The sequence below is a fragment of the Prunus avium genome, chromosome 6 (genome assembly GCF_965620075.1).
Source record: "Prunus avium chromosome 6, drPruAviu1.hap1.1, whole genome shotgun sequence".
In the NCBI taxonomy this organism is placed as follows: Eukaryota; Viridiplantae; Streptophyta; class Magnoliopsida; order Rosales; family Rosaceae; genus Prunus; species Prunus avium.
The window spans coordinates 38,147,627-38,175,265 of record NC_142289.1 but is presented as its reverse complement, the minus strand read 5'-3'; the positions used below and the strand labels follow the sequence as shown (position 1 = coordinate 38,175,265).

General features: G+C 39.7%; 4 protein-coding genes and 1 pseudogene across 4 annotated transcripts; 2 read left to right on the top strand and 3 right to left on the bottom strand.

Annotated features, from left to right (window-relative positions):
* LOC110770953 (uncharacterized) lies at window positions 1-4,264 on the top strand. Its single transcript, XM_021975183.2, has 3 exons — window positions 1-520; window positions 615-1,365; window positions 3,014-4,264. The coding sequence occupies exons 1-3, from the start codon at window positions 204-206 to the stop codon at window positions 4,019-4,021; spliced, it is 2,076 nt and encodes a 691-aa protein (XP_021830875.2). The 5' UTR covers window positions 1-203; the 3' UTR covers window positions 4,022-4,264.
* Window positions 4,265-4,439: 175 nt separating this feature from the next.
* On the bottom strand, window positions 4,440-7,274 carry LOC110770954 (receptor-like protein 3). Its single transcript, XM_021975184.2, has 2 exons — window positions 4,969-7,274; window positions 4,440-4,810 (listed from the first exon to the last, which is right to left on the bottom strand). The coding sequence occupies exons 1-2, from the start codon at window positions 7,191-7,193 to the stop codon at window positions 4,534-4,536; spliced, it is 2,502 nt and encodes an 833-aa protein (XP_021830876.2). The 5' UTR covers window positions 7,194-7,274; the 3' UTR covers window positions 4,440-4,533.
* Window positions 7,275-7,656: 382 nt separating this feature from the next.
* LOC110757495 (tyrosine-sulfated glycopeptide receptor 1 pseudogene) lies at window positions 7,657-10,051 on the bottom strand (annotated as a pseudogene).
* A 10,968-nt stretch (window positions 10,052-21,019) lies between these two features.
* Window positions 21,020-24,206, top strand: JMJD5 (2-oxoglutarate (2OG) and Fe(II)-dependent oxygenase superfamily protein). Its single transcript, XM_021975193.2, has 6 exons — window positions 21,020-21,698; window positions 21,929-22,138; window positions 22,305-22,439; window positions 22,552-22,695; window positions 23,461-23,553; window positions 23,835-24,206. Exons 1-6 carry the CDS (start codon window positions 21,237-21,239, stop codon window positions 24,012-24,014), a joined length of 1,224 nt encoding a protein of 407 aa, XP_021830885.1. The 5' UTR covers window positions 21,020-21,236; the 3' UTR covers window positions 24,015-24,206.
* Window positions 24,207-24,599: 393 nt separating this feature from the next.
* On the bottom strand, window positions 24,600-26,418 carry LOC110770960 (UDP-Glycosyltransferase superfamily protein). The gene has a single exon (XM_021975192.2). The coding sequence runs from the start codon at window positions 26,344-26,346 to the stop codon at window positions 24,895-24,897; it is 1,452 nt and encodes a 483-aa protein (XP_021830884.2). The 5' UTR covers window positions 26,347-26,418; the 3' UTR covers window positions 24,600-24,894.
* Window positions 26,419-27,639: the final 1,221 nt, after the last annotated feature.

Sequence of the window (27,639 nt, the reverse complement as noted above, 5' to 3'; positions counted from 1 at the left end):
AGCCGAACCACGAAGAGACCAAAAACAAAACCAAAAAAAAAAAGTTTTATATTTCACTTGGATGGAAATATAAAAGCGACGAACAAACATAATAAATCTGTACATTCATCATCATCATCCTTGTAAAAAATTGAGATTTTGTTTCTGAAACTATAAAACCAAAAACCCTAATTTTGAAAAACCAATGATGAAATGAGAGGAGAATGGCCCGGGAACACGGAACGAGCGGGCACCCATGGGGCACGTTAGAGGAGCTTTTACTAGTGTGCGCCGTGAACCGCCACGGCACCAAGAGCTGGGACTCCGTCGCCATGGAGGTCCAGACCAGGAGCACCTCCACCTTTGCCTCCACGCTCCTCACTGCTCAAGACTGTAGAGACAAGTTCGACGACCTCAAACGACGATTCGTATCAAAAAACGACAACCAATCGCACAGCTTGGGCCAAATGGTTGACGAGCTCCGGAACCTTCGAGTCGATGAGCTCCGCCATGAGGTCCACCGTCGCAACGTTTCGATCGTGTAAATTCCGCGTCTCTTGAGAGAGATCTGAGTGTGAGAGGTCGTCGTTTTAATGGTCTGAGATCTGAGACTCTGTCTGTGTGTCGTTTTACAGGTCGTTGGAGTTGAAGGTGAAGAGGTTGGAGGAGGAGAGGGAGCGGAGCTTGAAGGAGGAGGCGGAGGCTCATCCCAACAACGATCTCCAAAGCGGCGGAGAGGATCAGCTAGAGGCTTCACCAGAGAATATTGCCGGTGAAACAAACTCCGGCGAAGACTTCGACTCCGACGAGCGGGAGAACCGATCCTTCAACGAGTCCAATTCAACGAGCCAACGAGGCGAAGCGAAAGAAAACAGCGTCGTGGCAAAACAATCGGAGGAAGAGGAGCCCGGACCGGACGGAAACGAACCAGATCGGGTTCGAACCGGAACTCGGACCGAACCGGATCGCGATTGCTCTGTTAACGGTAAAGTAATCGACGATGAGAAGGAAGACAATAAAAAAGGTGGTGAAACGGTGGGGGCGACTCAACTCGGCGAGTCGAACGAGTTTTGGGAATCGGTGAGTGAGTCGAAGCGGGAGGGAAAGAGGGGAGGAGTGGCGTCGAAGCAGAACAGCGACGTGCAGAGTTCAGCGAGCTTGTCGAAGAGGAAACGACGTCGTGGAGGCGGAGGTGGTGAGGGAGGGGGGAGAAGGAGTAGGAGTAGGAGTAGCAGCGGCGAAGAGGCCGAGGGTGACGAAGTTTCTCCCGCCACCAGCAAAGGGGTTAAGCCTAAGCTGGTTAAACATGAGCCGTTGATCAAGGTCCTCCGGATCATCCGCTCGCATCGGCTCGGCTCCGTATTCGAGCGTCGGCTTCGGAGCCAGGTATTGACAAATATTCCAATTATTCCAAAAACAAATTTTGACGTATATAATTATAATATGTAACTCAAGATGAAGAAAAAAAAAAAAACTAATAATTACCAAAAATAATCCAAAAACTCGGAAAATGAAGATTTGGCAAAAAGGGATGGGGAAAGGAGGTCGCAATTACTGGACGAGGTGGTGACTCTCAGTTTAGATTTAGATGTCGGGGGGGCTGGACCAATCAGAGCGTGACACATCACGAAGTTAAGGGTGATTTTGTCATATCGAGTAATAAAATGGGGGTGTTTTGGTACTTATCGATTAGGCTCAACTCAAACCTGCAGGATAATAGGGGTGAAAGAAAATTTTGTTTGGGATGGTATGCTGTGATTGGTGAGGATGTTAGCGTGCAGCACATTGAGAGTTACGATAGAGGACAAAAACTGGGTCAAGATTTTGATGAAGGGTAGCTTATGCCTTAAGGGGAGTGGTGGGGTCCACTAGGGAGTTTAATTTTTAACCCCTCCAACAGTCCAACCCCAAAGGAGGAGGTGTTACAAAATTACAAAGTGTGTTGGACAGTCATGGGACGTGTTAGTTTTATGGTATTGTTGGTTCCTTTTTGCCCTTTTTTCAATTTCGAAAGTGATATGTTTTATTTTTTCTAATTTTTTTGTTAGTGACTAAGATGTAGGTAATTTTTAATCATAAATGTACATGAGTGTCGTATTGCAGCTCACATGTATTAACAGTTAGAAATTAATCTCAAGATGTAGAGTCTAGTAGCACATACATGCACCCTAGTAGTAGTAATCAATCATCATCCTCATGGTGTTTATGGAGAAATTGTTCTATGCACACTCCCTATATACGTATATACAACTATTTTCGGTTACATGGCTAAGCTTGCCAAGGACATATGAGAAAAATAGTTAGATTCAAGAAGTTATGGGCCTCATGGGTGTTACCATAGAAGTTAGGTAACGTATTACCATACGAGGAGTGTTACCATCAATCGCGCCTAGCTGCACGAAGCTTTCAACCATTAATGGGTGTGGATTGCATTAGCGTATTATCCTTATTGTTAAAATGATATAAATATATATAAGTATACGAAGTAAATAGTTCACATTTCCTATATATAACAAAACCTTACTCTTCTCTCAAAAAAAATAAAGAAAACCTTACTCTATGAAGCGAAAATTATTAGCTTGTGCACGTTGCGCGGATGATGATAGTTCATTTTGTACGGTGGGGATCTATTTATAGTGCGTATTATATTGTCCCGTGCATTCCGCGTACAAAAGAATATCTCCCGTCCAATCCCAACCGATTTGTTACAGTACAAAATAAAAAAATTCAGGTGATGGGCCAACCTTGTGGAATGTTACACATGTGTACGGTACAACTCCTGAAGCCCAAAACTGCAGGTGATGGGCACTTCGCTATTTTAGTGGGTTTCGTCCCTTCACTTTTGGAGTGCGATATTACCATAGTACCCTTACCTTTGTATTTTCCTACTGAGACAAAATTACCAAACCATTAGTTCTTTTTCTTTTTATTTTATTTTTACTACCAAATGCCAATTTATATATATATATATATATATATTTTTTAATATTTTCTTTTCTTTATATTCTAATAAAGAAGCAAACAATTTTTGCAGGAATCAGAAAGATACAAAAGCTTGATCCGGCAACACATGGACCTGCATGAGGTTCAATCCAGGCTTAACAAAGGGGTCTACACAGATTGCACCCACAAGTTCTTCCGTGACCTCCTCCTCCTATTCAACAACGCCGTCGTTTTCTTGCGCAAGACTTCTCCAGAGCACATGGCAGCTCAAGAGCTACGATCCATTGTGCTAAAGGAAATGAAGGACCAGCTACCAAAACCACAACCCGCGATCGATACTGTAAAACTCCACGCACCCAAGTTAGAATCCAAAGTACCCAAGATAGAACCCGATAGCTCTGTGAAACCCAGCAAGCCCTCCATTGTTGTGTGTGGTTTACGTCGTTCTGCCAATGGAGGTGGCGGAGCTAAGAACAGGAAGGGAGATAAAAAGGAAAGAAGGGAGGTTGAAGAGAAAGGAAAGGCGAGTGAGGTTGAGGACAAGGGGATTAGGAAGAAAAGGACCCAAGAAAGAGGTGGGCCGAGAGGGTCGAGGAGGGGCAGCAGCAAGAATGTGGGAAAAACGGAGCATGCTTATGGTGGAAATGAGCTTAGTTCCCATGATGGTTTAGAGGAAATGAAAATGGAGAAGATCGAAAACGCGAAGACGACAAAGCAAGGCGCGGCAAGGACGTTCTTGAAGAGAATGAAGCAGAACTCTACGAGCACCGAGGTGAAGAGAGGGAGCTCGGATGTTTCGGAGGGTGGTGAGAGTGAGGATAGTATGGTAGAGGAGGACGAGAAGAAGCAGAAGGGAAAGACGAAACTGGACGAGAGGAAAAAGAGGGTGACGCGGAGTTCTACTGGGAGGAGGGGAGGGAGAGGAGGGGGAAGAAGAGACGAGGAGAGCAGTGGGAGGGCAAAGAGAGGGGTTGGGAGACCCCCGAAAAGGCCGGAGACCGCAGAGGCTGGAAATGGAAGTGGGAAAAGAGGGAGAGGCAATGGTGAGGCTGATCAGATGGGGAGTGCAGGGAGGCCTAGAAAGCGCACAAGGAGGTGATGGCCATTGTTTGTATCCTGTAAATTATTTTTGGTGTGTTTTGGGTTTCTGCTCTCGTTTTGTTGCTAATGCTAGGTTTTCTAGTGTCTTTTAGTTTTTCGCCCAAGAAGGCAAGAATCAAACACAGGAGATAGAGAGACAGACATAGATGTATTGTGAACTTGTAGAATGTTTGTGGCATCCATTGCCTATACAAAGGTTTGATGAATAGCATCAATGAGGAGGTCCTTTTTCTAGTTTCCATTTATTTTATATATCTTATTTTGTACTTGTAGTGTGGGCTTTGTTGCTAGTAGTAGGAAGGAGAGAAGCTAGGCCCAAAACCCTCGAAAGAAGAAAAGAAAACGGAGTAACCAAAATAATTGCCTGATTATAATTCTGATCCACCAAAAGAACTTGAAGTACTTACTCATCCAAAAAAAGAAAGAAAAACCCATGTCATTAACAGAAAACAAAAGATATCCCTACCCGAAGAAAAAAAAAAATATAAACAAAAGAGTTCTGAACTCATACTAGTTACCCGTGAACCTGATATCCTGTGTTTGAATCTCTCCTCCCACAATATCGTTTGTATCAAAAAATATTTCTTCTTCTGTGCCGAGGGACGTGTGGGGATCTTCTTTGGTTGGATCATTGAAGGGAGGTGGTTTGGCAGCATTGTGACTTGTGAGGGTTGCAAATTCTGACCAATTTTCACCATCTGTATCACGGTACAGATTGCTGCTATTGACTTCGGGCCTTTGGTTTGAGACTTGGACTTGGTCTTGGAGTTGTCTGTCAACTCTCACCCTGTGTTTGATTAATCAAGTGGAAGAATAAAAACAAGGAAAAATAATTAAGCATCATAAAACAAATCGAAGATGACAGAAATACTAAAACCAATTAATAGAAAAAAAAAAAAAAAAAAAAAAAAGACTGGAAAAAGAAAAAACAGTATAGTACTCTACCTTCTAAGCTTTCTCTGCATCAAATAGAGCTTATGTTGAACATTGTCTAGGAACTGGAAATATCTATATCTCCATGTGTTGTTAAAGAGCAAAGAGCAACAGACTCCCAAGAACCCTACAATGAACCCAAGCACAACAGATAACTCAAACCACAGAATTTGGTGCCCATTGTCCACATCTTGGTTGTTCTTATGCTCGGCATCAGTGCCATTTCTTGGGTGGCACTCATTTGGAAGTGGGGCTCCACAAAGTTTTGAATTTCCTTCAAATGCAGAAGCATTGAAGCTTTGGAGCTGAGTGCCTGTTGGGATTGATCCTCGGAGATCATTGTATGAGACATTGAAAGATTTCAAGAAACTAAGGCTTGCCAATGATGATGGGATGTTTCCAGACAAATGGTTCATGGAAAGATCCAATCCCTCCAAGTTCTTGAGGTTGGATATTTGCTCCGGGATGGTCCCGGAGAAGTTATTCATGTTAAGATACAACGTCTGGAGAAGCTGCAATTGCCCAATCTCAATAGGTATGCTCCCACTAATGCTATTGTTCCTTATGTCTAACACTCGAGGAAAGTAGGACAATTTGTACTGCAAAAGTGTTCCATTGGTCGATGTATAGATAGGCAATTCGAGAACATCGTCATCTACTTGAACTGCAGTTTTTTCAGATACCAACATGGGTAACCTACAAAGTTCTTTTGGAAATTCACCTGAAATTTGGTTTGATCCCAAGCCTACAACAAAGAGCCTTGGAAGAGTCCCCAGCCAACTAGGAATTGGCCCTGTGATTCTATTAAAATTTAGAATCAAGACCTCTAGCTTCTTGAGCTTGGATAACCATGCAGGTATTTGACCACTGAGCTTACAGCTGCTCAAATCCAGCATTTGAAGATTTTGAAATCCATCAAAATCATCCATATTATCAAGAGCTGGAATTTCCTCCCCTAGATAAAAAGTTGATGAAAGGAGGAGCACCTTGAGACTTTTGCAACCCATTAAGATCTTTATTGCCCCCGTGGCGTTGGTCAATCTGGTATAGCTGATCGAGAGGAAGGACAAGAATTGCAGTGAAAGAATCTCAGGTTGTATCTGCCCCTCTAGATTGTTTTTGCTCAGTCGAATCGCTTTCAGGGACTTGCATGAGTAAAGACTTACTGGCCAGAAACCGGTGAAGTTATTATGGCCAAGATCAATTTCGGTTAGTTTAACAAGTTTGGAGAAATCAAGGGTGGAGATATTTCCTTCAAAAAGGTTGAGTCCCAGGTTTAGTTCAACAAGGTTTGTGCAGTTCATCAAAGATGGGGGCAGAGAACCTTGTAGGTTGTTGAATTGAAGGAACATGAGTTTCAGTTTGGATAGCTTACCAATACTTACAGGGAGCAGACCACTCAATCCATTAGATTGGAGGTCAAGGATTGTGAGGTTGGTGAGGTTGGCAATTCTTTCACCTATGGCTCCATACAGTGAATTGCGAGGCAATGTGATTTCTTCAAGTGTTGAAGCATTAAAGATATCATCTGGAAGTAGACCCGAAATGTTATTGTAACCGGCACGAAAAACCTGCAGTTTGGAACATGCCCCTAGTCCGGGAAAAATATTGCCACTGAATTTATTGAAGGAAAAATCCAATAGCCTAATGGAGGGAGAAGAATGAAGACAAATAGAGGACGGGATAGACCCGGTTAAGGTATTGTTCCCGACACTGAAACTAGTTAAATTCCAAGCTTGTTGGAAGAATGAAGATGGGATTTCGCCATGGAGGTGATTGCTTGACAAGTCCACCATCCGGATCACATTTCTGGATGGTAGAGAAGCCGGCAGCTCTCCGGAGAGAAGGTTAGAGTTCAAATCTAGGATCTCAAGACGGTTTAAGGACGAGAAGAATCCAGTTTGATTTAGTGAACCATAAAGCGAATTGTGGGAGAGATTGAGGTGGGTGAGATGTGTGAGATTTGCAAGTGATGAGGGAAAAATACCTCCTTTGAGGCCTTTGGAGGGCAAGAGCAATTGGGTGACCAAACCATCTTGATCACAAGTGATGCCTTCCCATTGGCAACAATCAACTGAAGTCCAGTTTAATGGAGGGGAAGAGAGAGAGAGAGAGAAGGACATGAGAGAGCTGCGTTCAGTCAGCTTGCATGCATATTTTGCAGATATAATGGAAGAAAAGAAGAGGATGAAAAGGAAGCCATAAGAGATTGGTTGATGATCAGGCTGAGGTACCATGTTTCTTCTTAGATTTAGATCACTCACAGGTTTGTATGTATTTTTATATGCAAAATATACGTCTTCATTGTAAGAAGTCAAAATAAAATCTTTAGCCAGGAAAGAGAAATGAAAACGCCAAGTATTTCAAGTCCTAAAGTCAAAGTCTGTAGTTCAAAGTCGTAAATATCATCTGTGGATTAGATTAGAATCAAAGATACTGATATCACATCACATGCTTGTTATTTTGCTTCATGGACCATGTCGAGCACAAAGACTCTCGAGCACTAAATAAAGGATCAAAGACGACTTTGAAAAAAGAGAAAGAACAAAAAAGAAAGTTCTTTTACTCCTTTCATCATGTCGATACAATTTTCTTTGGTTTTACTAGCAGGCAAGGAGGGAGAGCAAGATTATAATTATGTATTAATTTTTATAAAGTAAAAAAAAAAAAAAAAAAAAACTTTATTACTGTCTTTCAGAATTTTTCCAAGGTGTACTTTGGAGAGTAAGGGAAGAACAAAGTGAAGAGGAGGGTTTAGATTGTTGCTATGCAGCAGCTATGGTTAATAAAATCTTTTATTTGTAGAGGAAAAATACACTTCACTACCCCAGAAAGCGATCTTTAACATTGGACAGAAATTCGAAATATGCATATCGCCATGACCTGCTCAAAGCTAAAGGGCCACAAACTCCCCAAAATCCTATAATGAAACCAAGAGCCACTGAAATATGAAGCCATGGAATTCCATTCGCATTGCCATGTACATCTTCCACGTTAGAAGTTTTATTATTATTTGTGTTCATCTTTTGGCACTCATTCGGAAGCGGGGCACCACAAAGTCCTGGGTTACCCTCAAAGGCAGTGGCATTGAAGCCTTGGAGCTGAGTGCCTGACGGTACTTGTCCATGCAGATTATTGTATGCAACACTAAATGAAGCCAAGAAATGAAGATTTGACAGTGAAGATGGGATCGCGCCCGACAGATGGTTTCTTGAGAGGTCTAATCTCTCCAAGTTTGTGAGGTTAGATATCTGGTCTGGAATGCTGCCAAAGAGGTTGTTGACGCTAAGATCCAACTCGTGAAGGTGTTGCAATTGGCCAATCTCAACCGGTATGTTGCCACTTAGACTGTTGTTTCGGATGTAAATTGCTCTTGGCAAGTTGGACAGATAGTTGTACTGCAAAGCAGTAATGGATTGATTCGTGCGTTGCGTGTAGATAGGCAGTTCAACATCACCATGGTCTGTTGGAGTTGCATGTTTTTCTGATACCAGTGCTTGTAGTCTGAAAATCTCCTTTGGAAGTTCACCTGAAAGGGAGTTATTGTCCAAGCTTATAAAGAAAAGACTAGGAAGAGTCCCCAACCAACCAGGTATTAAGCCTGTGAGTCTATTAGTAGACAGGTCCAGGGCTTCCAGTTTCTTGAGCTTTGACATCCATACAGGTATATGACCTGTAAGTTGGCAGTCTGATAAACCAAGAAGACGGAGATTTTGAAACCCCAAACCAACCATAGCCTCACCATCAGGTAGTTCTTCGCCTAGAAAACTATTTGGAAGGGTGAGTACCCTGAGATTTTTGCAACCCATCAATATATATATGGCCCCTGTGACATTGGTCAGTCTGTTCCTGCCAAGGGAGAGGAAGGACAGGAATTTTAAAGAGACAATCTCAGGTTGTATTTGTCCCTCTAGATCATTTCCGCTCAGTCGAATTGCTTTCAGGGACTTGCATGAGTAAAGGCTTACCGGCATGAAACCAGAGAAGTGATTACTCACCAGATCAAGCTTAATAAGTTGACCAAGTTTGGAGAAATTTAGCATTGTGATATTTCCTTCCAAACGGTTGAATCCCAGATTTAGTTCTACAAGGTTTGTGCAATTCATCAAAGATGGGGGCAGAGAACCTTGTAGATTGTTGAAATGAAGGTGCATGAGTTTCAATTTGGAGAGCTTCCCAATATGGTGAGGGAGCACGCCGGTCAGCTGATTAAAGTATATCTCTAGGATTGTGAGGCTGGTAAGATTGACAATCCTGTCACTGATGGGACCAAAAAGCTTGTTGGAAGGTAATGAAATTTCTTCAAGTGCCTGAGCATTGTAAATATCACTAGGAAGGGTCCCTGAGAGATTATTGAAACCTGCATGAAAGACCTCCAATTTCGAACAGGTCCCTAGACCAAGAGGAATTGAGCCACTGAAATCATTGTAGGAGAAATCCAAGACTCTAACCAAAGAAGAATAAAGACAGATAGAGGATGGCATTTGGCCAGTAATATGATTTTTGCTGACATTCAAACTGCTCAAATTACCAGCATGCTGGAGGAATGAAGAAGGAATTGTTCCGTTGAATTGATTGCTGGATAAATCCACTATTCGGATATAACTGGATGGCGGAAACAGAGGCACTTCACCAGAGAGAAGGTTGTAGCTCAAATCAAGAATCTCAAGGAAACTCAAGGACAAAATGAGTCCAGCTTCCAGAAGACCAGAAAGCTGATTGTGGGAGAGATTGAGGTGCGAAAGATGCGTGAGGTTTCCAAGAGAGTGAGAAACGCTTCCTTGGAGCCGTTTGGAGGGCAACAACAAATGAGTTACCCTACCATCCTTGTCACAAGTGATGCCTTCCCAGTGACAACAATCACTAGAAGACCAGTTTAAAGCAGAAGAAGGTACATCAAAAGATGACCAAAGAGAGTTGTGATCTGCTTTGTTGCATGCATGATTTGTAGAGATGACAATAGACCAAAAAAAGAACATGAAGAAGACTCCACAAGGCATTATATGACTAGGAACTGCCATGGTTCTTTTTGCTATTGCTATACCAGAATTATCGTATATTATTTTGCTCACAGAACTATGTATATATAGTATATAGAAACACTCCTTTGTTTGGACCAGAAGAGCTAGAAACAAACGTAAAGAGGAAGTTGATGGTTTAAATTCTTCTCCGCAATATTTCTGGTTTGCCAGCCACCCATCCTTTGTGGATGGGGGACCCTACTAACCCAAGGGTAGTGGGTGTGCTTTGTGCGACTTCACCCAAGGTGAACAGCCACCATACCTCACCTGAGAAGGTTTTAATCAAGCAACCTGAATATTGAATTTTGAAGTCTTTGCTTTCCACTTATTGAAAGGAAACAAACGCAGAGAGTCCAGACAAGGACTGGAGTAGAAATTGCACCACTAGGGGAACACCACCAGGGGAACACCACTAGGGGAGGGCCTAATAGGGGACCGTCGATCATGGGTTGGTAGCAATCAATCTCCTTAAAACTTTTCATCTCAGAAGGTTTACATTGACTTTGGCAATGATTAAATTCCACTGTACTTAGCCAATTTTTAGATGTAAGTTTAGGAAACTGATTAAATAAACAAAACCAGTACTGATTTTAATAACATACTCTCAAGATAATATGCATGACAAGTTGGGGGATAAAAAAAGTAGGAAAACATTTTCAAAATTGAAGAGGAAGTTGAGGAGAGTTATGAATTAAGAGATGATCAAATATAATAATTAAGCATAAGTGTGTACTTAAGACTACTTTAGAAGTACCTTTTTTTTTTTGGTTAAGAAATTTCGGGATTGCATTCATAAAACAGCCAAAAAAGGGCCCATACAAACTAGTCACAAAGGGCCATTACAATAACAGAACGATCTAATATTAAAATTAAGACAATCTGGGGCTTCTCCACTAACGATCACATAGAATCGAAGAAATTCTGGCTTAGGAATCCCAACTAAGAGTGCAAACTTAGAACAACCAAAAAGAGATCAAGCTTAAAAAAACCAAGACATAACAATACAAAGAAAACTCTCACATAAGAGATGTGAGAGGTTAATTTGAATTATGAAGCAGTTGATTGAGTTAAGCCTACCATGTGACTTGTTTCACTGTTATGTTTATTGATGTAAAATTTTCGAACACCTGAAAAAGAGTATCCAAAAATCACAAATTAAATTACTCGCAAGTGCACGAATAAACATTAATATAGAGATATGCAAGTACGAGGTCGAACCCACAAGGACCGATAAAAAATAACTTAATTAGTTAAATCACACTAAACCCAATTAAATGAATGATTGATTGATTTGAGTGATGAATTAAGGAAAACTTAAATTGCAAGAATTAAAAGAAAGAAAAATTAAAGGCTTAAATGTTAAAATGGTCCCTGTGTTTTGCATATTTGGCAAATTTAATCCATGTGTTTTCAATTTGGCCAATTTAGCCCCCGTGTTTTACTTCGTTAGCCAATGTTGTCCATTATGTTAAATTACCGTTTAAAAAAATCATTAAAGTTTAAAATTTAATAATAAAAAATTGTTAAGTTCAGTGTGTACTTCTTCTCTCATGCTGTTGCTGCCACCCAACCCAACACCAGAACCATTAGTTGCCTTTGGGGGGGGGGGGGGGGGGGGGTGTTGGAGGGAAGTTGTGGGGCGGGTGGGTGGAATGGATCGGGGAGGGAAGGGAGGGCTCGGACTGCTCATGGTGGTTGTGGTGATTTCTTTATCCCTCCAAGGTTTTTTTGGGACTGCTCATGTTGGTTGTGGTGTGGGTTGGGTGGTGGCGGTGGCATGAGAGAAGAACATAGAGGCTATCGGGTTTCCATATTTTAAGTAAATTTTTTAAAATTCATATTTGTTTTCTTTGTAAATAAAACTTTTTAAAAAATTTAATGAATTTTTTAAACTATAATTTAACGAAATGGACAACATTGGTTAACAAAGTAAAACACAAGGACCATTTTAACACTTAAGCCAAAATTAAACACACGGAAAAAGATAGATTTAAAAGAAAAAGTGATGAAGATCTAGGGTTATGAATCCACCAATGACAATCCTATTTCTTTTTCTTAGAGCCAATTACTATCCAATTATGATGCCAATGTTAAAGGTTGTTCTTTCTAAAGTATGAAGTAAGCCTGTCAAGGTCATAAATTGTGTATCCTTATATGCAATTCTACAATGTCAAGATGTTCAAATTTAACATACAAGAACCCGTTAAGATTAGAAGAATTTAATCAACCAAGTAGGACTAGTGGATGACTTTTCTCTCCTAGCTATCTACTCTTCTTAATCTTAGTTTCAATAAACCTAGTGGATGACGTTTCTCTCCTAGATTAATCCAATTATCTAGATGCAAAGTTCCATAGGATTTCAAATCTAGAATAAAATTCACAGAAAGATTAAGAATTTAGCACAACATATAATTAAATAGAAATCAACAAAGTACTTCACAAATAATCATGTCATGGCTTCATCATAAACCTTAAAAAGATATTTAGTTACACATAGTTATAAAAAGGGTTATTCGCAGCAATGGTCCCTCAACTATACCCGTAGTTACACTTTGGTCCCTCAATTCAATTATTAGTTGCAAGGGTCACTCAACTAGGTGCTATGTTGCGTCAGTAGTCCTTCCGTCAAGTCTGTGGCTTTTTCCGTTAAAAATGAGGGTAAATTCGGAAATTCGTCTACAACACTCCCTTTCCTCCACAATCCTCCATTGCCGCAACCTAATGAATGGAGGAAGGATTATGAAGAGTTGGCCAAATAAATCGATGTGGCTAATCCCAATCAAATGTATTTGAGGTTTCTGTTTTCTTTCTAAACGAATCTAAACTTTTTTCATCAAAACCAAGGGCAGTAACCTTCTTCCCTTTCTTCCCCTTCACTGTCTGGATCTCATCCATCATGATGCGGTTACTCACCACATTAAATCCCAAGACAGCAGGGCTAACCTTCTTCCCTTTCTTCCCCTTCTTCTTGCCACCCCCCTTGGAGGACCCATCTTGGTCAACATCCCAACCTCTGCACCGTACGAATTCACATCTCCACCACCAAACCCGGTGAGCTTTTGATCATTCTGACTTTGAAACGCAATTTCAAGGACATCAGCGGATAGCAACTCCTTGTAGTCGGCAAAACTCAAGGAAACTCGTATCTAGCAAAATTTTTAATTTAAATCAGTGATACAATTAATTATGACAATTAATATCGCAAGAAGAATGCATTTGGACCAACAAGAAATGAAGCCTATATTAGTATTACACCTCTGATCAAGGAAGCCACATGCCTCAATTGTGTGTGTTGTGTGCCGGTTTTCATGTCCCTAAATCATTTGCTGGGGTTCGATCAAAGGATTTGGAGTCGGCATACGCTCAGCCCAGAAGAGATTGGAGTTATCTTCGAAGGCGGAGACCCACTCCTTCTTGCTCCAGATGCCGGAGCCTTAGGGCCAGGTGGTCTTGCCGACGCAGGAGTCGAAGAGGTCGCGCCAGTACTTGCCGTCGTAGTTCTTGAGGGTGGCCATGTCGTGCTGGACATCGAGGAGGCCGCCGGAGTCGGATCGGTAGACGATCTCATCGAGGGAGTAGGACTCGAAGTCGACGGCGGCAGCAGAGGAAGGGTCGCCGTTGAAGGGGACGTAGTGGGCAGAGAAATGGTGGGTGTGGGTTGTGTTGTGGTAGCGAGCTTCATCGACTGTTGCAGCAATGGAGGATTGTGGAGGAAGGGAGGGTTGTGGATGAATTTCCGAATTTACCCTCATTTTTGACAGAAAATTTAACAGAGTTTGACGGAAGGACTACTGGTGCAACATAGCACCTAGTTGAGTGACCCCTGCAACTAATAATTGAATTGACGGACCAAAGTGTAACTACGGGTATAGTTGAGGGACCATTGCTGCGATTAACCCTTATAAAAATAAGAAAGAAATAAAATAAAATAATAAAACTAGGAACATGGTGGCGTGCCCAAAGCTATACTCTTCTCTTTTATCTCCACCCTTCTAGAAACATTGGGTAACCTTATATAGTGCAAAATAAATAAACCCTAATTTCAAAAGGTCTGGAAAAACTCTCCAAAAACAAAAGAAAACCCTAAGGGCCAGTTCGGTAATGTTTTAAAGGGTTGTTTTCATTTTCAGAGAACAAAAATGAGGTAAAAATACCTTCGGTGGCCCAAAAACAGAAAACATTGAGAATATTTTCATAAAATGAAAACAAGTTCATGTGTACTTGTAGAAAACAAAAAAAAGTTGTTTTCATTCTCATGGGAAACGTTTTCATAAAAATAACTCACATATTATTATTTCAAATTGTACTACCAGACACGTTTTCATTGTTTTTGTTTTCTGAAGATGTTTTCTATTAATCTACCAGACGCATTTTCATTTACTTGTTTTCATTCTCTAAAAATATTCTAAGAAAACATTCTTCGAAAACGTTACCGAATGAGCCCTAAACAATAATGGAAACAAACTAGGAAAGAATCCTTCTTTGACTGGGACACACATCAGCTGACTTGCATGAAATCTTTGGAGTCGTTCCACTTCCTATAAAATTCTGGAAAAATATGAGACACGTAGCGTTATCTCTTAGCTTTCCAACCATATATCATACGCCAATAGATAAAATCAGGAAAGTCTTAAACTCTTCAATCTCCTACAGCAGTACAGTTTTGACGGGATTGCATCTTAGGCTGTCTTGACTTGCAATTCTGGAACAATTGACTTTATAGAAAATTATGAAAATTTGACGAAATGATATCCAATGTATTAGCTTTCTTCTCCAACTGGCCTTGCGCTAAAACTCTTCCGAAAAGTTGATTTTCCCTCAAACACCTTCTAAGAGAGCAGAAAAACTAAAAATAAGGAAAGTAAAGTAATAAACTCTTTTTAATCAACTTTCCCTACAAAAACCAAATATAAAAGGTCTAAAAATATAAAAAATAAGGCACTTATCATAATGATCTTTGTCTTGACTTTGAAAGCAAAGCTATCATAACTAACAAGAAGAATGTTATCAATTGATGTTTGAAATTTAATATGAGTTAGGCATTGAGAGGTCAGTTATATGCATATTGGGTTTTTTATTTTCTTCTGCAGATTGGATTCAAAGGTTACTTAAGTCGTGATCAGTCTCAGTCAATAGGTCTTCTGCCCTTGTCGAACGCATGTCACACCATTTTTGTCCTCCAGTTCATTCCGTATATATGCTGCTGTTCTGTCTCTTCATTAAAATAAGGCTTTTTATCACAAAACGTCCCTGAGGTTTGCGAAACTATCAGATTGCATCCTTTATGTTTTTTTGTGTCATTTATGGTCCTTAAGGTTAATACGTGTGCTCACAAATAGTCCTTGCCGTTAGGTTCCATCTAAAAATCTGTTAAATTGATGATGTGGCACACATGTGGGTCTCACATATCCAATGATATGATGCCATGTGGATTAAATAAAAAATTACATTTTAAAAAATAATTTCAAATTATAAACCATTAAAAAAACTTTAAAAAATTTAAAACCCAAAAAGAAAAACAATTCACCACCTCCTCCATTGCACCAAACCCCCACATCCAGCCTCCTTCCAACCCGCTATCCCAAATTAACACCCATAACAGCCAACCCAAACCTAAACTCCCCATCACCCACTGCCTATCTCATCTCAACAACCAAAGACCAAAATTGTATGTTGTAATTATTTATATAATACAAAAATATGGTGAAATTACATGAATTCTTGCTTGTTTATGAATTTTCAAGGATAAAATTTTGGTACTCGATTCTATTTTGCTGCTGCCTTCTTCGGAGTCGTTGGTAAAGTCGAGGCCTTCACCGGAGGAGATGGTGGTTAGTAAGGCCAAATCTGGAGTGGGTTGGGTGGGCTTAGTGGTTGTCTGAGTTTGGAGGGGGGGGAGGGGGGTGGGGGGAGGGGAGAAGAGGGGAGTGGAGTTTAGAGTTGGTTGCTGTCAAATAAAGAGAAGAGGGAAGAGAGACAAAGAGGGAGAGAAAAGGAGGAGGGCGGGGCAGTGGTGCGGAGGGTGGGTGAGGATGGGGTGCGGCTGTTGGAGGTCTAAGAGGAAGGGGAAGACTGGTGGGGGTTGGGGTTTAGTGCGATGGAGAAGATGATGGTGATTTTGTTTTTTGGGTTTTTAATATGTTTTCATTTCTTTTAAGTTTTTTTTAAATTTTTTATAAGTTTCAAATATATTTTATTTATTTAATCCATGTGGCATCATATCATTGGATATGTGAGACCCACATGTGCGCCACATCATCAATTTAACAGATTTTTGGACGGAACATGACGGAAGGACTAGTTGTGAGTACACGTATTAACCTTAAGGACCACAAATGACACAAAAAAACGTAAAGGACGCAATCTGATAGTTTTGCAAACCTCAGGGACGTTTTGTGATAAAAAGCCTTAAAATAAAAACAAAGTGATTTGACATCTAAGAGGCCAATGAAGAAAAATGCAGGAAGCCGGCGGTTCGATTATATATGCAGAAAATCATAACATAATTATAGGAAAAGATGCTAAAACTTGGAGCATCTTATACGGATTTGAAGGAGCTAGACCCATAGGATTTGGACTTTCTGTCTCTTCACCTCAAAGAAAAGGTGGGGGGGGGGGGGAAGGGTGGCATCTAAATTGGGTTATAGTAAAGAAGATCACTGGAGTACTGTGTTAAGTTGTTTAACAACCGCTAGACCCCAAAAGCTTAAGCTCTCGGGAAAGGGCCAACAATATGTACCAAGCTATAACGAACAGTTTGTTTGCCAAATCATTCTATCTTGAATATTCAGAAAAACTTATAGAAAGATGACAGAAAAAAGAAAAATATTGAAATAATTAAGATTGCAGAGTACTCCCTAGCTTCTAAGCCTTATACTCTTTATAATGTTGTTCTTCTCTAGGTAGGGCAGTTCGGACTTTGAGTGAAATCCTTGCATCTTTGGCTCCGTCGGAGAAGGTAGGCAATACAAGTCTTACAAGATCACTATGGCCATGACTTCAAAATACACAGTTTTGTGCTCAAATTCATGTGAATGAGGGCAAACTGTGACTAAAAGAACCCGAATTTTATTGGGCAACAAAGAAAGTGTCATGTCTGATTTGTTTATTATGCATAAGAACTATAAGACAAATTTTAAATATGTGCAAGCAATCACTTGTAAATTAGACAAGTCATAAATAAATCACGTTTAAGTATACATTCCTACATTACATAATATGAATTTGGTGTGCTTACACTTTCACAAATTTAAGAGATTTATGCAGGTAATTTAAGCATTTAAATTTTGTGAGTCATGCTCATGTGTGATGTGTTCACAAATTTAAACTCTACTCTTGAAATATCAATAGCAGTTGTCAAAGTAAATCCAATAATCCAATCGAAAGAGTTTGTTTTATAAATTAAAGTGAAAGAAATTTTATAAATTCACTACATAAAATTACTAGTTTATTTGGAAGTGCTTCTGGAAGGGTTAAAACGCTTTCTTACAATCAAAATTATTTTTGATAACGTTTGGCATTAAAGTTTAAAAGTGTTTATGAGTCATGGAAGCGCTTTTTGGAGAAGCACCTGCCATTTGCTTCTTCAGGAAGAACTCTCAACTGCTTTTTTATAAAGTACTTCGATTTCTTATGAAAATTCCAACATCTTTATAATAAAAGCGCTTAAGTGCTTTATAGAGAAGCAATTTCAAACGTTCCCTACCATAACTTCTTTTTTAACTTGAGCAAGGATTTCATTAATTTGATCCAATAGAAAAGACGTAAAAGCAAGCTCAATAAAGGCTCTAAATGGGGCTGCACCACTCTTGGGCTTTAAAAGGTATCACCCGGAGTCAAAAAGTGATCCCTAATAGAAGCAAGTTGGGTCTTTAAAAACCCAAGCCTAGTTGGAGGGTTGCATCCACCTCCATATATATATAGGGCTCTGGTTGAAGCCAGTGAAACCAAGTGGGGCTTGCTACGTGGAAAGCTGAAGCTCACTTTAGGTGCTGCCATTCACTCGCTTGCGCAGCTCCCCATGGCTACTCACCTGGATCTGCTTTCCTTGGCTAATCCAATCGCTGACCTTATGTTTTTTTGCTTTCCTTGGCCTTTTTTGCTTCTATTTCTTTTTTATTTTTAGAGCACTTCCACCCTAGCCATATAGCCTAGGCAAGAGGCCCCCTAGGCCTCAAAATCAGCTTCCAGTGCACAAATCTTGTTAGGGTAAGAGATGGGCTCCACCAACCCGAGCAAGGCCCAAGGCAAGATGAGCTCGAGCTCCTGCCCGATTTATATAAAATAATTTATATTTATATATAATAAAAAAATAATATATATATATATATATATATATGAAAATTATTTTAGGGCTGCGATGTCAGTGCACGAAATTAAATTTTTTTACCATTGGCGCGTGATATACATGTGGGGACCACGTGCGTCTTGCATGCCAACGGTAAAAAAACTTGAATTTTTTTTCCTCCAACGGCTAGAAGCCACGTGGTGCTACCTGGGGTGTCCGATCAATTTTTCAGTTGCCATCCAACAGCTGCCAATTTTTATTACATAAAAATTGAAAACAAATTTTTAAAAAAAACCAAAAAATTCTGATTTTTTTTTCCTATACATACCTACCAATTTTATTCAATTTCCACACCAAATTTTCTACTACTTTAAATTTCATTTGTGTAAAAATACAAAATGGCCTCTTCCATCGAAGCCGGAGGCTCAAGGACAACCATGGAAGATGTTTTATTGTGTGAGTGTTGGGTCCAAGTTGGTCATTGCCCGATCACGAACAATGAGATGAAGTTCTCTCATATGTGGAGGAAAATTCATGGAGAATTTTGTGAAAGATCGAGTTTGCCTCGTAAGGAAATGGCATTGGCTAGTGGGTGGAAATTTTTGAATAAAGAATTAGGGAAATGAAGAGATGCATTGGCAAAAGCGAGGGACAACTTTCGAAGCGGCGAAAATATTGGCAACGAGGTTAAGTTTTTGTAATTGCCGGTTTATTAAATTTAATGCCATATTTTTTGATATTTTCTTGCATTTCCAATTTGTTTTTTTATTATAAATTATTCAAGCACAAATGTGATTCGGTGCCATTGGCCAAGGTAAAAAATCTTTCAACAATCACCAATGTTGCGAGGTTATGAAGAATTGTCCAAGATTCAAAATTATTTCCACAGGTCTGAGCGTTGTGTTGAATAAGACGTCACTCCATGATTCACCAGTATAGGATTCGCCATTGGACTCCTCGATCGATCAAGACTCACCAATCCAAAGGGAGCCGAGGCCTATTGGGAGAAAGGCAGCAAATGCCAAGAGAGGGAGCAATTCGAACAATGAATGTGCAAATTTTTTGGGAGCAAATTGCTATCAACGGCGCACTGAGAATTGAGAGAAACATGAAAAGAGATTAGGCTAACAACGCAAGAAATGACGCATTTGCAAGAGAAATGGAGTATGCACATAAACAATACATGGACAAGAAAGATTGGGAAACCATGACATGGATAAGGGAGCCACATGTCCCCTGAAACAAAGGCATTTTGGAAGCAAGAACAAAGGGATATTATGAAAAGAAGGCTTTTCAGTGATGATAGACCTAGCAACACAAATTGGTTAAATGACGAAAAAACCATTAGGTTGTATTGATAGGGGTGCCCTTTCTTAATTAGTTGTATTGATTATCTTTTATTGAATAAAGAAATCATTCAATAATATAGCCATTTATTTAAAACATTGCATACATCAAAATAAAGCATAATTGAAAAAAACCACCAACAAAACAAAGCATAATTGAAAACAAACCACAAACAAAACAAAGTATAATTGAAAACAAAGCATTAAACTTGACTTCATTGACCGTGCACCTATAAGTGTTCGATCAAGTCAACTTGACATCTTTCATGAACATAAGAAGATTGCACTTATGTATAACGGTCAATCATACAGTTGTTGTAACGACTGTCCCTAATCAATGGTTTGTGCTCCAGGGATTGTCTATTTGCTCTTATGGGCCGTTCATAAATTTTTGTCAATGTCATGTTCATAGTATTGAGTTCGAACATCTCTGGTTCATCATAATCATACTCATCCTCCACAATCATGTTATAGAGGATGATGCACGTAATCATAATGCTCCGAAGCACCTCTTCATCAAACTTCCGAAATCTGAAATGTGAACTTTATAATAAATATGGACACGTGGCAACCGAAAATCTTATCTGAATATTTTATCCGAAATCTGATAAGTGAATTTTATAATAAATATGGACACATAGCAACCAAAAATCTTATCAAAATTAATCCTATAATAAGTATAAAAAATAAAATTAATTGTTGTGAATAGTAATTGCCCTTTGCCATGGCAATGGGTGGAAAAGTAACAATAAAATTGCTAGGGCAGGTACTATTCAAATGAATAGGAACAACCCGTGCCTCCCCTTACCTTTTACAATGGGGTGGAAATGCTTTTATAGGCTGGCGAGTGTTGATGCTGTTACTTTTTTTGTATAAATATTTTTTTATATGTTTGTTGTTTCCTTGTGTTTGCTTTCAATTTATATTATTTTCCAGAATCTCATCCAAATTTTAATTTTATTTATTTATTGAAAGTTCATTAAAAAAAAAACATAACATAAACATCAATGAACACAAATTAAGTCTACAACAAAAGAATTTAGCATGTAAATTACAAAATCAAAACAGTTAGAGCTCCAAATATAGAGCCTCCATTGTGGAAAAGATTCCTTTAAAGCCCGAAAGATTCAACTAGAGCTCTAAATGGGGCTTTATCCATAATTTTTAGAGCTTACCATTGGACTTGCCCTAAGCGATGGAGGCTCTTCCTCTAACCAAAAAGTTTACTTGCTAACAACAAAGCATGCCTAGCAAGACTTTGAAAACGAAAAATTCCAAGTTGTTCTCCCAACATTATCATCACACGATTCACATGCTTAAATTCACCCACAATATCTCTCGAATCCCCCTCCAATATCACTTGTATGGAAATTTTTTTTCTTTTCAACCCACATCATGAATCTCTTATTCACGTGGACCCAAAAATATCACAAGTTCATAAACTAAAAAGAGAAAAAAAGAAAAAAGAAAGAAAGAGAAAGATCGAAACCAAAAACTGCGCCAACACGTCGCATCTGCACTTTTTATAAAAAATATCTCTCCGTTATCAGTTAACCAACGCCCCACCCAAAATATCTACTCTCCTCACCCTCCCAACAACTGGCCGCAGCTCCTCCTCCAACCGCCATGTCCACCGCAAACTCCGACAACCATCTCCAGACCCCAATCCTTGACTCTGAGTCCGCTCAGCTCCTCCAGGCCGTCTCCCAGCACGGCGGCTACGCTTACGTCAGCATGGCGGCTCGAGCAGCCGCCGGAGACCTCCGCGCCGCGGAGGCGGCTCGCGAGATGGCTTGGGAGCAGCTCCACTCGGGCCCCTGGCACTCCGTGTTACCCGTGTGGCGCGACGCCTACTCCATGGCCTGCCTCCACGTGGCCAAGGTCCATGCCTTCGCCGGTGAGTTTAGCGACGCCCTCAGGGCACTCGACATGGGCCTCATCATGGGCGGCCCGCTCTTGAAACCCGACTTGCACTCCCTCGTCACCATTGTCTCTGCCAAAGCCAGGGCCGCTAGGGTTTCTGAAAAACAACATCAATACCCCAAATCGGACCGCCGATTGGTCCCTGACGACCTCGACTCGAAGGAGGTGAGGTTCGTCATTTCATATCTGAATTCATAGCCTTTTTATTATTCAAAGCGCAAAGGTAGCATCTTGCTTTGAAATTCATTGCATTTATAAAAAAAATTTCATTAATTTACACATTGCAAGGGATCCCAAGTCCTCTGCTTGCACAAGTGTAGCTTTGGAATTGGTTTCTAGTTACTGGGTTATCGCAAACACCCATGGATTTTAGTCTTCTGGTTTTGATTGCGCAGTTGCTTGGAGTTTTGCCCACAAAGTCACTTTCTTGTAAAATGGTTTTGAAGAGGTCTGGTCTATCTTTGGAGGGGTTTTTGCGTGAATATCTCTTACCGGGTTACCCAGTTATAATAAGCGATGGCATGGGTCATTGGCCTGCCAGGACTAAGTGGAATGACATGGATTATCTGACAAGGGTTGCTGGTGATCGCACAGTGCCAGTTGAGGTGATTAATCTTCTTCGAACTATATAAATTTAGTACTAATTGATTGGAAAGATGCTTACTTTAGTTACATTAATAAGTAATTGATGCTTGATTGGATTACTTTCTTCTTTCTTCTTTCGCTGTTGTTAAATAACTGACAATTGGTAAAGTTTTGAATGCTTTGTAGGTTGGGAAAAATTATTTATACCCGGAGTGGAAGCAAGAACTTATTACATTTTCCCAGTTTCTTGAGAGGATTAAGGCTAATGGCTCTTCCTCTGCTGCCCCAACATATCTTGCTCAGCATCCATTGTTTGATCAGGTGTGTTCTTTTACACGGTTACCATGTTTTAATAGAAATATGCCTACTTGTTGGGCTGGACATTGCCAATATGCCACCTTCCAGTTTTTGATATCCCACTAATGATTGGCAGATAAACGAGCTGCGTGACGACATATGTATTCCCGACTATTGTTTTGCCGGTGGTGGGGATCTAAGGTCTCTAAATGCTTGGTTTGGTCCAGCTGGGACAGTAACCCCATTACACCATGATCCACACCATAATGTGCTTGCTCAGGTATTTTAGACAGATTTTTCTACATGGAATACTATTATCATCATGTTGCCTATTGGAGTTCGTCATTCATTTTCAACCTTACAGTTCTTATTTTTGAGTCTCTGTCATAGTTTTCATCTTGGTATTTTGCTTATATTATTTCCCCTTTCTATTAGCTTTATTGCAAGGCTGGGATTCAGGTTTGGCCTTAGAAGTGGCATACATTAGTTTAATGGTTGCATACTCAGTAGAATAATCATATAGTAAGCTGGATTTACCACCAAATTGTTTCAGTTGTGATTTGCAGAGTTCATTCCATGGTTTTGCCAGGGAAGCAAATCATTGGTAATGGGAGAGTCGCATCATTGTGGAGATAAGAGTCTCACTGAAAGAAATGAATGATTGTATACTAAGGGCATTGTCTCATTGCCATCTCAAAACAGTGAAACCTCGTGCTCAAACATAGTTTAGAAGCTGATAGTTTCATAGAACATACCTAGTTGTGCTGGCTCTACACCATAGTATGTTGTTGAAGACTGCAACTTATAGTTATCTTGAAACATGTTACTACCAGACCGTGTCTTAAGTACATAACGAGTTCAGTGTGCTTAACTATCATGAATGACAAGATTATTTGCATGCTCCATTCCAGGCAGAGACGTACAGTACTTGAATACATGCACAAACACGGGCAAATATGTGCCTGTTCGTATATGCATGTGGTGTTTCATCGTACAAATAATTGATCAAACATCTGTATGACTGAAATCCATTGCTCATTTTCAGGTAGTTGGCAAAAAGTATATAAGGCTCTACCTGGCTTCGTTGTCAGAGGAACTCTACCCATACACTGAAACCATGCTTTGCAACTCAAGCCAGGTAAATTACATTCTTGACCTCATTGAAGCGAGGGAACCATCTGAACAAATTTGCTTATTATCTTGTTGAGAATAGAGATGCTATAGTTGCATGTTAATTATACCAGCCAAAATTGATGTGACCTCCTTTATGTAGTTTTTCCCTTCTAAACAATGAGTGCCTTGCCATGCATGTCCTTTCTTTTCTTTTTGATGATGTCAATATAGATCATATAGATGGGATCGGATTCTCTTTTCTAAAGATCAAATATATATACTGATTCAATATAATTTGGTTTGAAGGTTGATCTAGACAACTTAGACGAGAAGGAGTTCCCAAAGATGCGTGACTTGGAATTTCTTGATTGCATTTTAGAGGAAGGTGATATGCTTTATATCCCACCAAAGTGGTGGCACTATGTGCGGTCTCTAACAACAAGTCTCTCTGTTAGCTTTTGGTGGAGTGAGTATGGAAGTTCATAGCTTTTGGTGGATTTAGAAGTTCAGCTGTGTCTTGTTTATTCTTTTTGGTATCGGTATAAGACAGAGGGCAGTTGTCAGTTCCAAAAATATTACTTTCTCATATATACGACATTCTGTTCAATCTTACATCATATGATAAGACTTACAGATGTCTGAATTAAAAGAAACTGTTACAACATTTTTAGGATAGTATTTCAACATCTCTCTCTCTCTCTCTCTCTCTCTCTCTCTCTCTCTCTCTCTCTCTCACATCTAGTTAAGCAGAGAACTTATTGAAGTAAGTGAACTAAACCATGAAAAGCAAAGGCCCCTAAGAATCAAGACCTACTGAGGATCATCTCTATCATTTGGTAATACATCATACAAGATTGGTTTTCTAATAACACTTTTACATTTATTTTCTAAGTGATTTTTTTTTTCTTATTCCACCCAATCTCACCTTTTTCTTCTTTTAGCTGATTATAATTTGTTTAATAGTCCACCCTTTTATTTTACCGGTATGACTCTGCAGCAACAGTGATGCAGCGGAACAATAACAAAAGATAATTTTGAGCAAACTTAACTCTGTTGATCTAAGAATACCCGGAATTAAAATTCTAATCTGTTAATTCTGATAATACCCAGGAAAAGAGTAAAGAGATGAGAAAAATCTCAATCTTCATTCAATAAACAAACATTAACTGCCCTTGAAGTCTACTAGCCAACCAGCTTTAATAGCCAACAAAAACAAACGTTTGGCCCCAGGAAAGCATTATTGAAATACTGAAACAGTAAAACATTATTGCAATACTTAAACAGTAATAAAACGAATGTGTAAAGACTTCAAATGTGGACAGACTATTAGGATAGACTTTATTCATCATGATCAATCATGACTCCATCAAGCAGTAAGAAAGTCTTCCAAAGCTTTAATAGACGACCCCTTGTATCCATCCTCATCCTTCATGGCATCCTTAAAATTTTCCTTGGCCTCACAAGCTTTTCTTCTCATTTGATTCCCTTTCTCTGTCTCATTCATCACCAACTCCATCTTTGCCACTATATCTTCATGCCTAACCTCACAGCTCCTCCCTCTTGCTACCTCCACACAAACCCCAAGCTGCTCCACCAAATACTTGGCAGTAAAAAACTGTTCAGTAGCCACAGGCCACCCAAGTAAAGGCACCCCATGGATGAGGGACTCCATCACTGAATTCCACCCACACTGGCTCAAAAAAGCAGAGGTTGCTTTATGAGACAGAATTTCAACTTGAGGTGCCCATTGTTCCACAATTAACCCTTTGTTTTGAGTTTTAATCCTCTGCATGAACCCTTCTGGCAACCATTCATCCGCCTTGAACTCTGAATTTATATCATATTCCAATGGTGGCCTAACAACCCAAATGAAATTTTTGCTACTAGCCTCCAATGCCATTGCCAACTGCATCATCTGAGACTTGGATATTGTATTCTGAGAACCAAATGATATGTACAAAACCGAATTGGGTGTTTTCGCATCAAGCCAGTTTTTGCATGCCTTTGGTGTGAGTTGAGCTTCTTTTCCAGCTCTGTTAGTTCCATTTTCTGATGATAGAAGAAGTGGCCCTACAGCCCAAACTGGCAAGTTAAAGGTCTTCCTGAGGTACATTGTTCCAATTCTGTCAAGCTCCTCCACTGTGTTGATTATAAACCCGTTGGTTTTCATGCACTCAGTAAGTACTTTTTTCATGTACAATGCAAAAGGGTCAGTGCCATTGCTGGCTCTAAGACTTTCTGAGAGCTGGGAGGAATGGAATTTATTAGCTTCTGGAAAATCAGGTAGTGTGAATTCAGTTTCATCAGATTTTGCTTTCAGAAGAGGTAAATGCAAGCATGATGAGTAATAGCACGCCGTGCCAAACCCTCCAACTATGGAAAACACAGCATGGCGCATGCCAAGCTCATGAGCTATCTCTGTAGTCCATCCAAAGAAGATGTCAGTGATGATGCAAGCCGGTCGTCCATGTTGTCCATTTCTTTCATGAACAAGATTGTGCATGAGATGTTTGAAAGAGGGTTTGAGGGACAAGGAAGCTTGAAAGAGTTTGAAGATGAGATGGGGGTTTAAGGCATTGGTGTTTTCGGCGTCAGGAGGGAGGCCGTGATCGGAGCTTTTGAAAGGGATTTCAAGGAGGCGAATGGAGGAGCTCGGAGGAAAAGAGGATCTGAGCTTCTTGATGTTGAGTGGGGTGTTGATGAGGGTTATGGTGCAACCCTTTTTCTGCTCTAGTAGTTGGGCCAAAGCCAAGAATGGAATGATGTGGCCTTGTGCCATGAATGGGAACATAACTATGTGTTCCTTGTTTTGTGCCATTGCTGTTGAAAACAGAATGAAAAACAAGAATGAATAATGTCTTGCTTGCTTACTTGCTAACCCAAGTTGGGATCATTTATATAAAGAGAAAGGGGAGTCAAAGGGTTCCTTTGTGATTAATTCTGCATTCATTTCTAGTTAATGGGGAAATTTGGAAAGTAGGTAAAGTTTGGACATGTTCAAAGACTTTGTACTTTATTTTTTTTTTGAGGAGTCGCGAGAAGGCTAGAAAACCCGTTCACGCGGGGTCCTGGACTGGCTATATTTCTTTGAAGTCCTCTGATATATTTCTTCTCAGTTGCTATCCTCTCTATTTTACTGGTCACAAACCTGTGGAGTTGGCTTCTCCGCCAATCTATCAATGTATGCGGCGCAATAATGTTTGTACTTTTCCGGTGTGGGAACTTGACTCTTTTGCTTGGATTAAAAGCTCTTTGCTGCAGGTTGGCAGAAAAATACTTGATATGTTTAATTGAATATTGACTTTTCTTCTTTCTTATTTATTTATTTATTTATTATTATTATTATTTTCACATAATTGAGAACTGGTGGAGTTCTGAATCTTTTATTGCATTTCGTAGTGGCTAGTTTCTTGATAGGATTCAGGCCAATGTCTAATATAGGATCTTTCTATGCCTTGAATAGAAAGTAAAGTAATAAACTTCAACAATTTCTCTACTGCAGTTAATTTGAATAATTAAAGCTGATTACAATTGAAAATCGGGCACGAAAGTAAAGTAATACCCTTTCCATTTCCATCATATACCCTACATCATAACCCTATTAAATCTCGATTCCAAGAAATGTGCATTGCACGATTTAGTTGTTATCAAAACATTCGATTGTTCGATACATTTTATTGAGTCTTTTTTTTTTTTTCGTTGCAGAAATTATATTTAAATGGTGACTTAGAAAATGAACGATCTTCACTCGTTGTGAGTAAAAAGAACCGGTTAACTGTTTCGATTATAAAGTATATGGTGAAAATTCATTAATCACAACGAGATGTGTAAGGAAGTGCACCCAAATGATTCTATATATATATATATATATATATATATATATTTTTATTTGAATAGCAAGTGAAGGGACAATAATTACTACAGGTGGCAAAGTTTGGTGCTTGTTGTCTCAACTACATCATTAGGAAACAGATTTTTGATGGGAACCAAGAATGCCCTCTACTCACAGCTAGGAATCACTTGACTCCTTCCTTGGAAAGAGCCATTGCTAGAAGCAATTAAGTAAGAATTGCTTCTTCCAAAAAAAGTAGCTAAGCATTTTCCCAAATAT

Bases quoted from the DNA above. Each gene is read 5' to 3' on its own strand.
- JMJD5 (XM_021975193.2), top strand. From the start codon at position 21,237: ATGTCCACCGCAAACTCCGACAACCATCTCCAGACCCCAATCCTTGAC. The intron at 22,139-22,304 runs GTGATTAATCTT...AATGCTTTGTAG, and splicing joins ATCGCACAGTGCCAGTTGAG to GTTGGGAAAAATTATTTATA. The intron at 22,440-22,551 runs GTGTGTTCTTTT...AATGATTGGCAG, and splicing joins AGCATCCATTGTTTGATCAG to ATAAACGAGCTGCGTGACGA.
- LOC110770953 (XM_021975183.2), top strand. From the start codon at position 204: ATGGCCCGGGAACACGGAACGAGCGGGCACCCATGGGGCACGTTAGAG. The intron at 521-614 runs GTAAATTCCGCG...GTCGTTTTACAG, and splicing joins CGTCGCAACGTTTCGATCGT to GTCGTTGGAGTTGAAGGTGA. The intron at 1,366-3,013 runs GTATTGACAAAT...CAATTTTTGCAG, and splicing joins AGCGTCGGCTTCGGAGCCAG to GAATCAGAAAGATACAAAAG.
- LOC110770960 (XM_021975192.2), bottom strand. From the start codon at position 26,346: ATGGCACAAAACAAGGAACACATAGTTATGTTCCCATTCATGGCACAA.
- LOC110770954 (XM_021975184.2), bottom strand. From the start codon at position 7,193: ATGGTACCTCAGCCTGATCATCAACCAATCTCTTATGGCTTCCTTTTC. The intron at 4,811-4,968 runs GTAGAGTACTAT...AATCAAACACAG, and splicing joins ATGCAGAGAAAGCTTAGAAG to GGTGAGAGTTGACAGACAAC.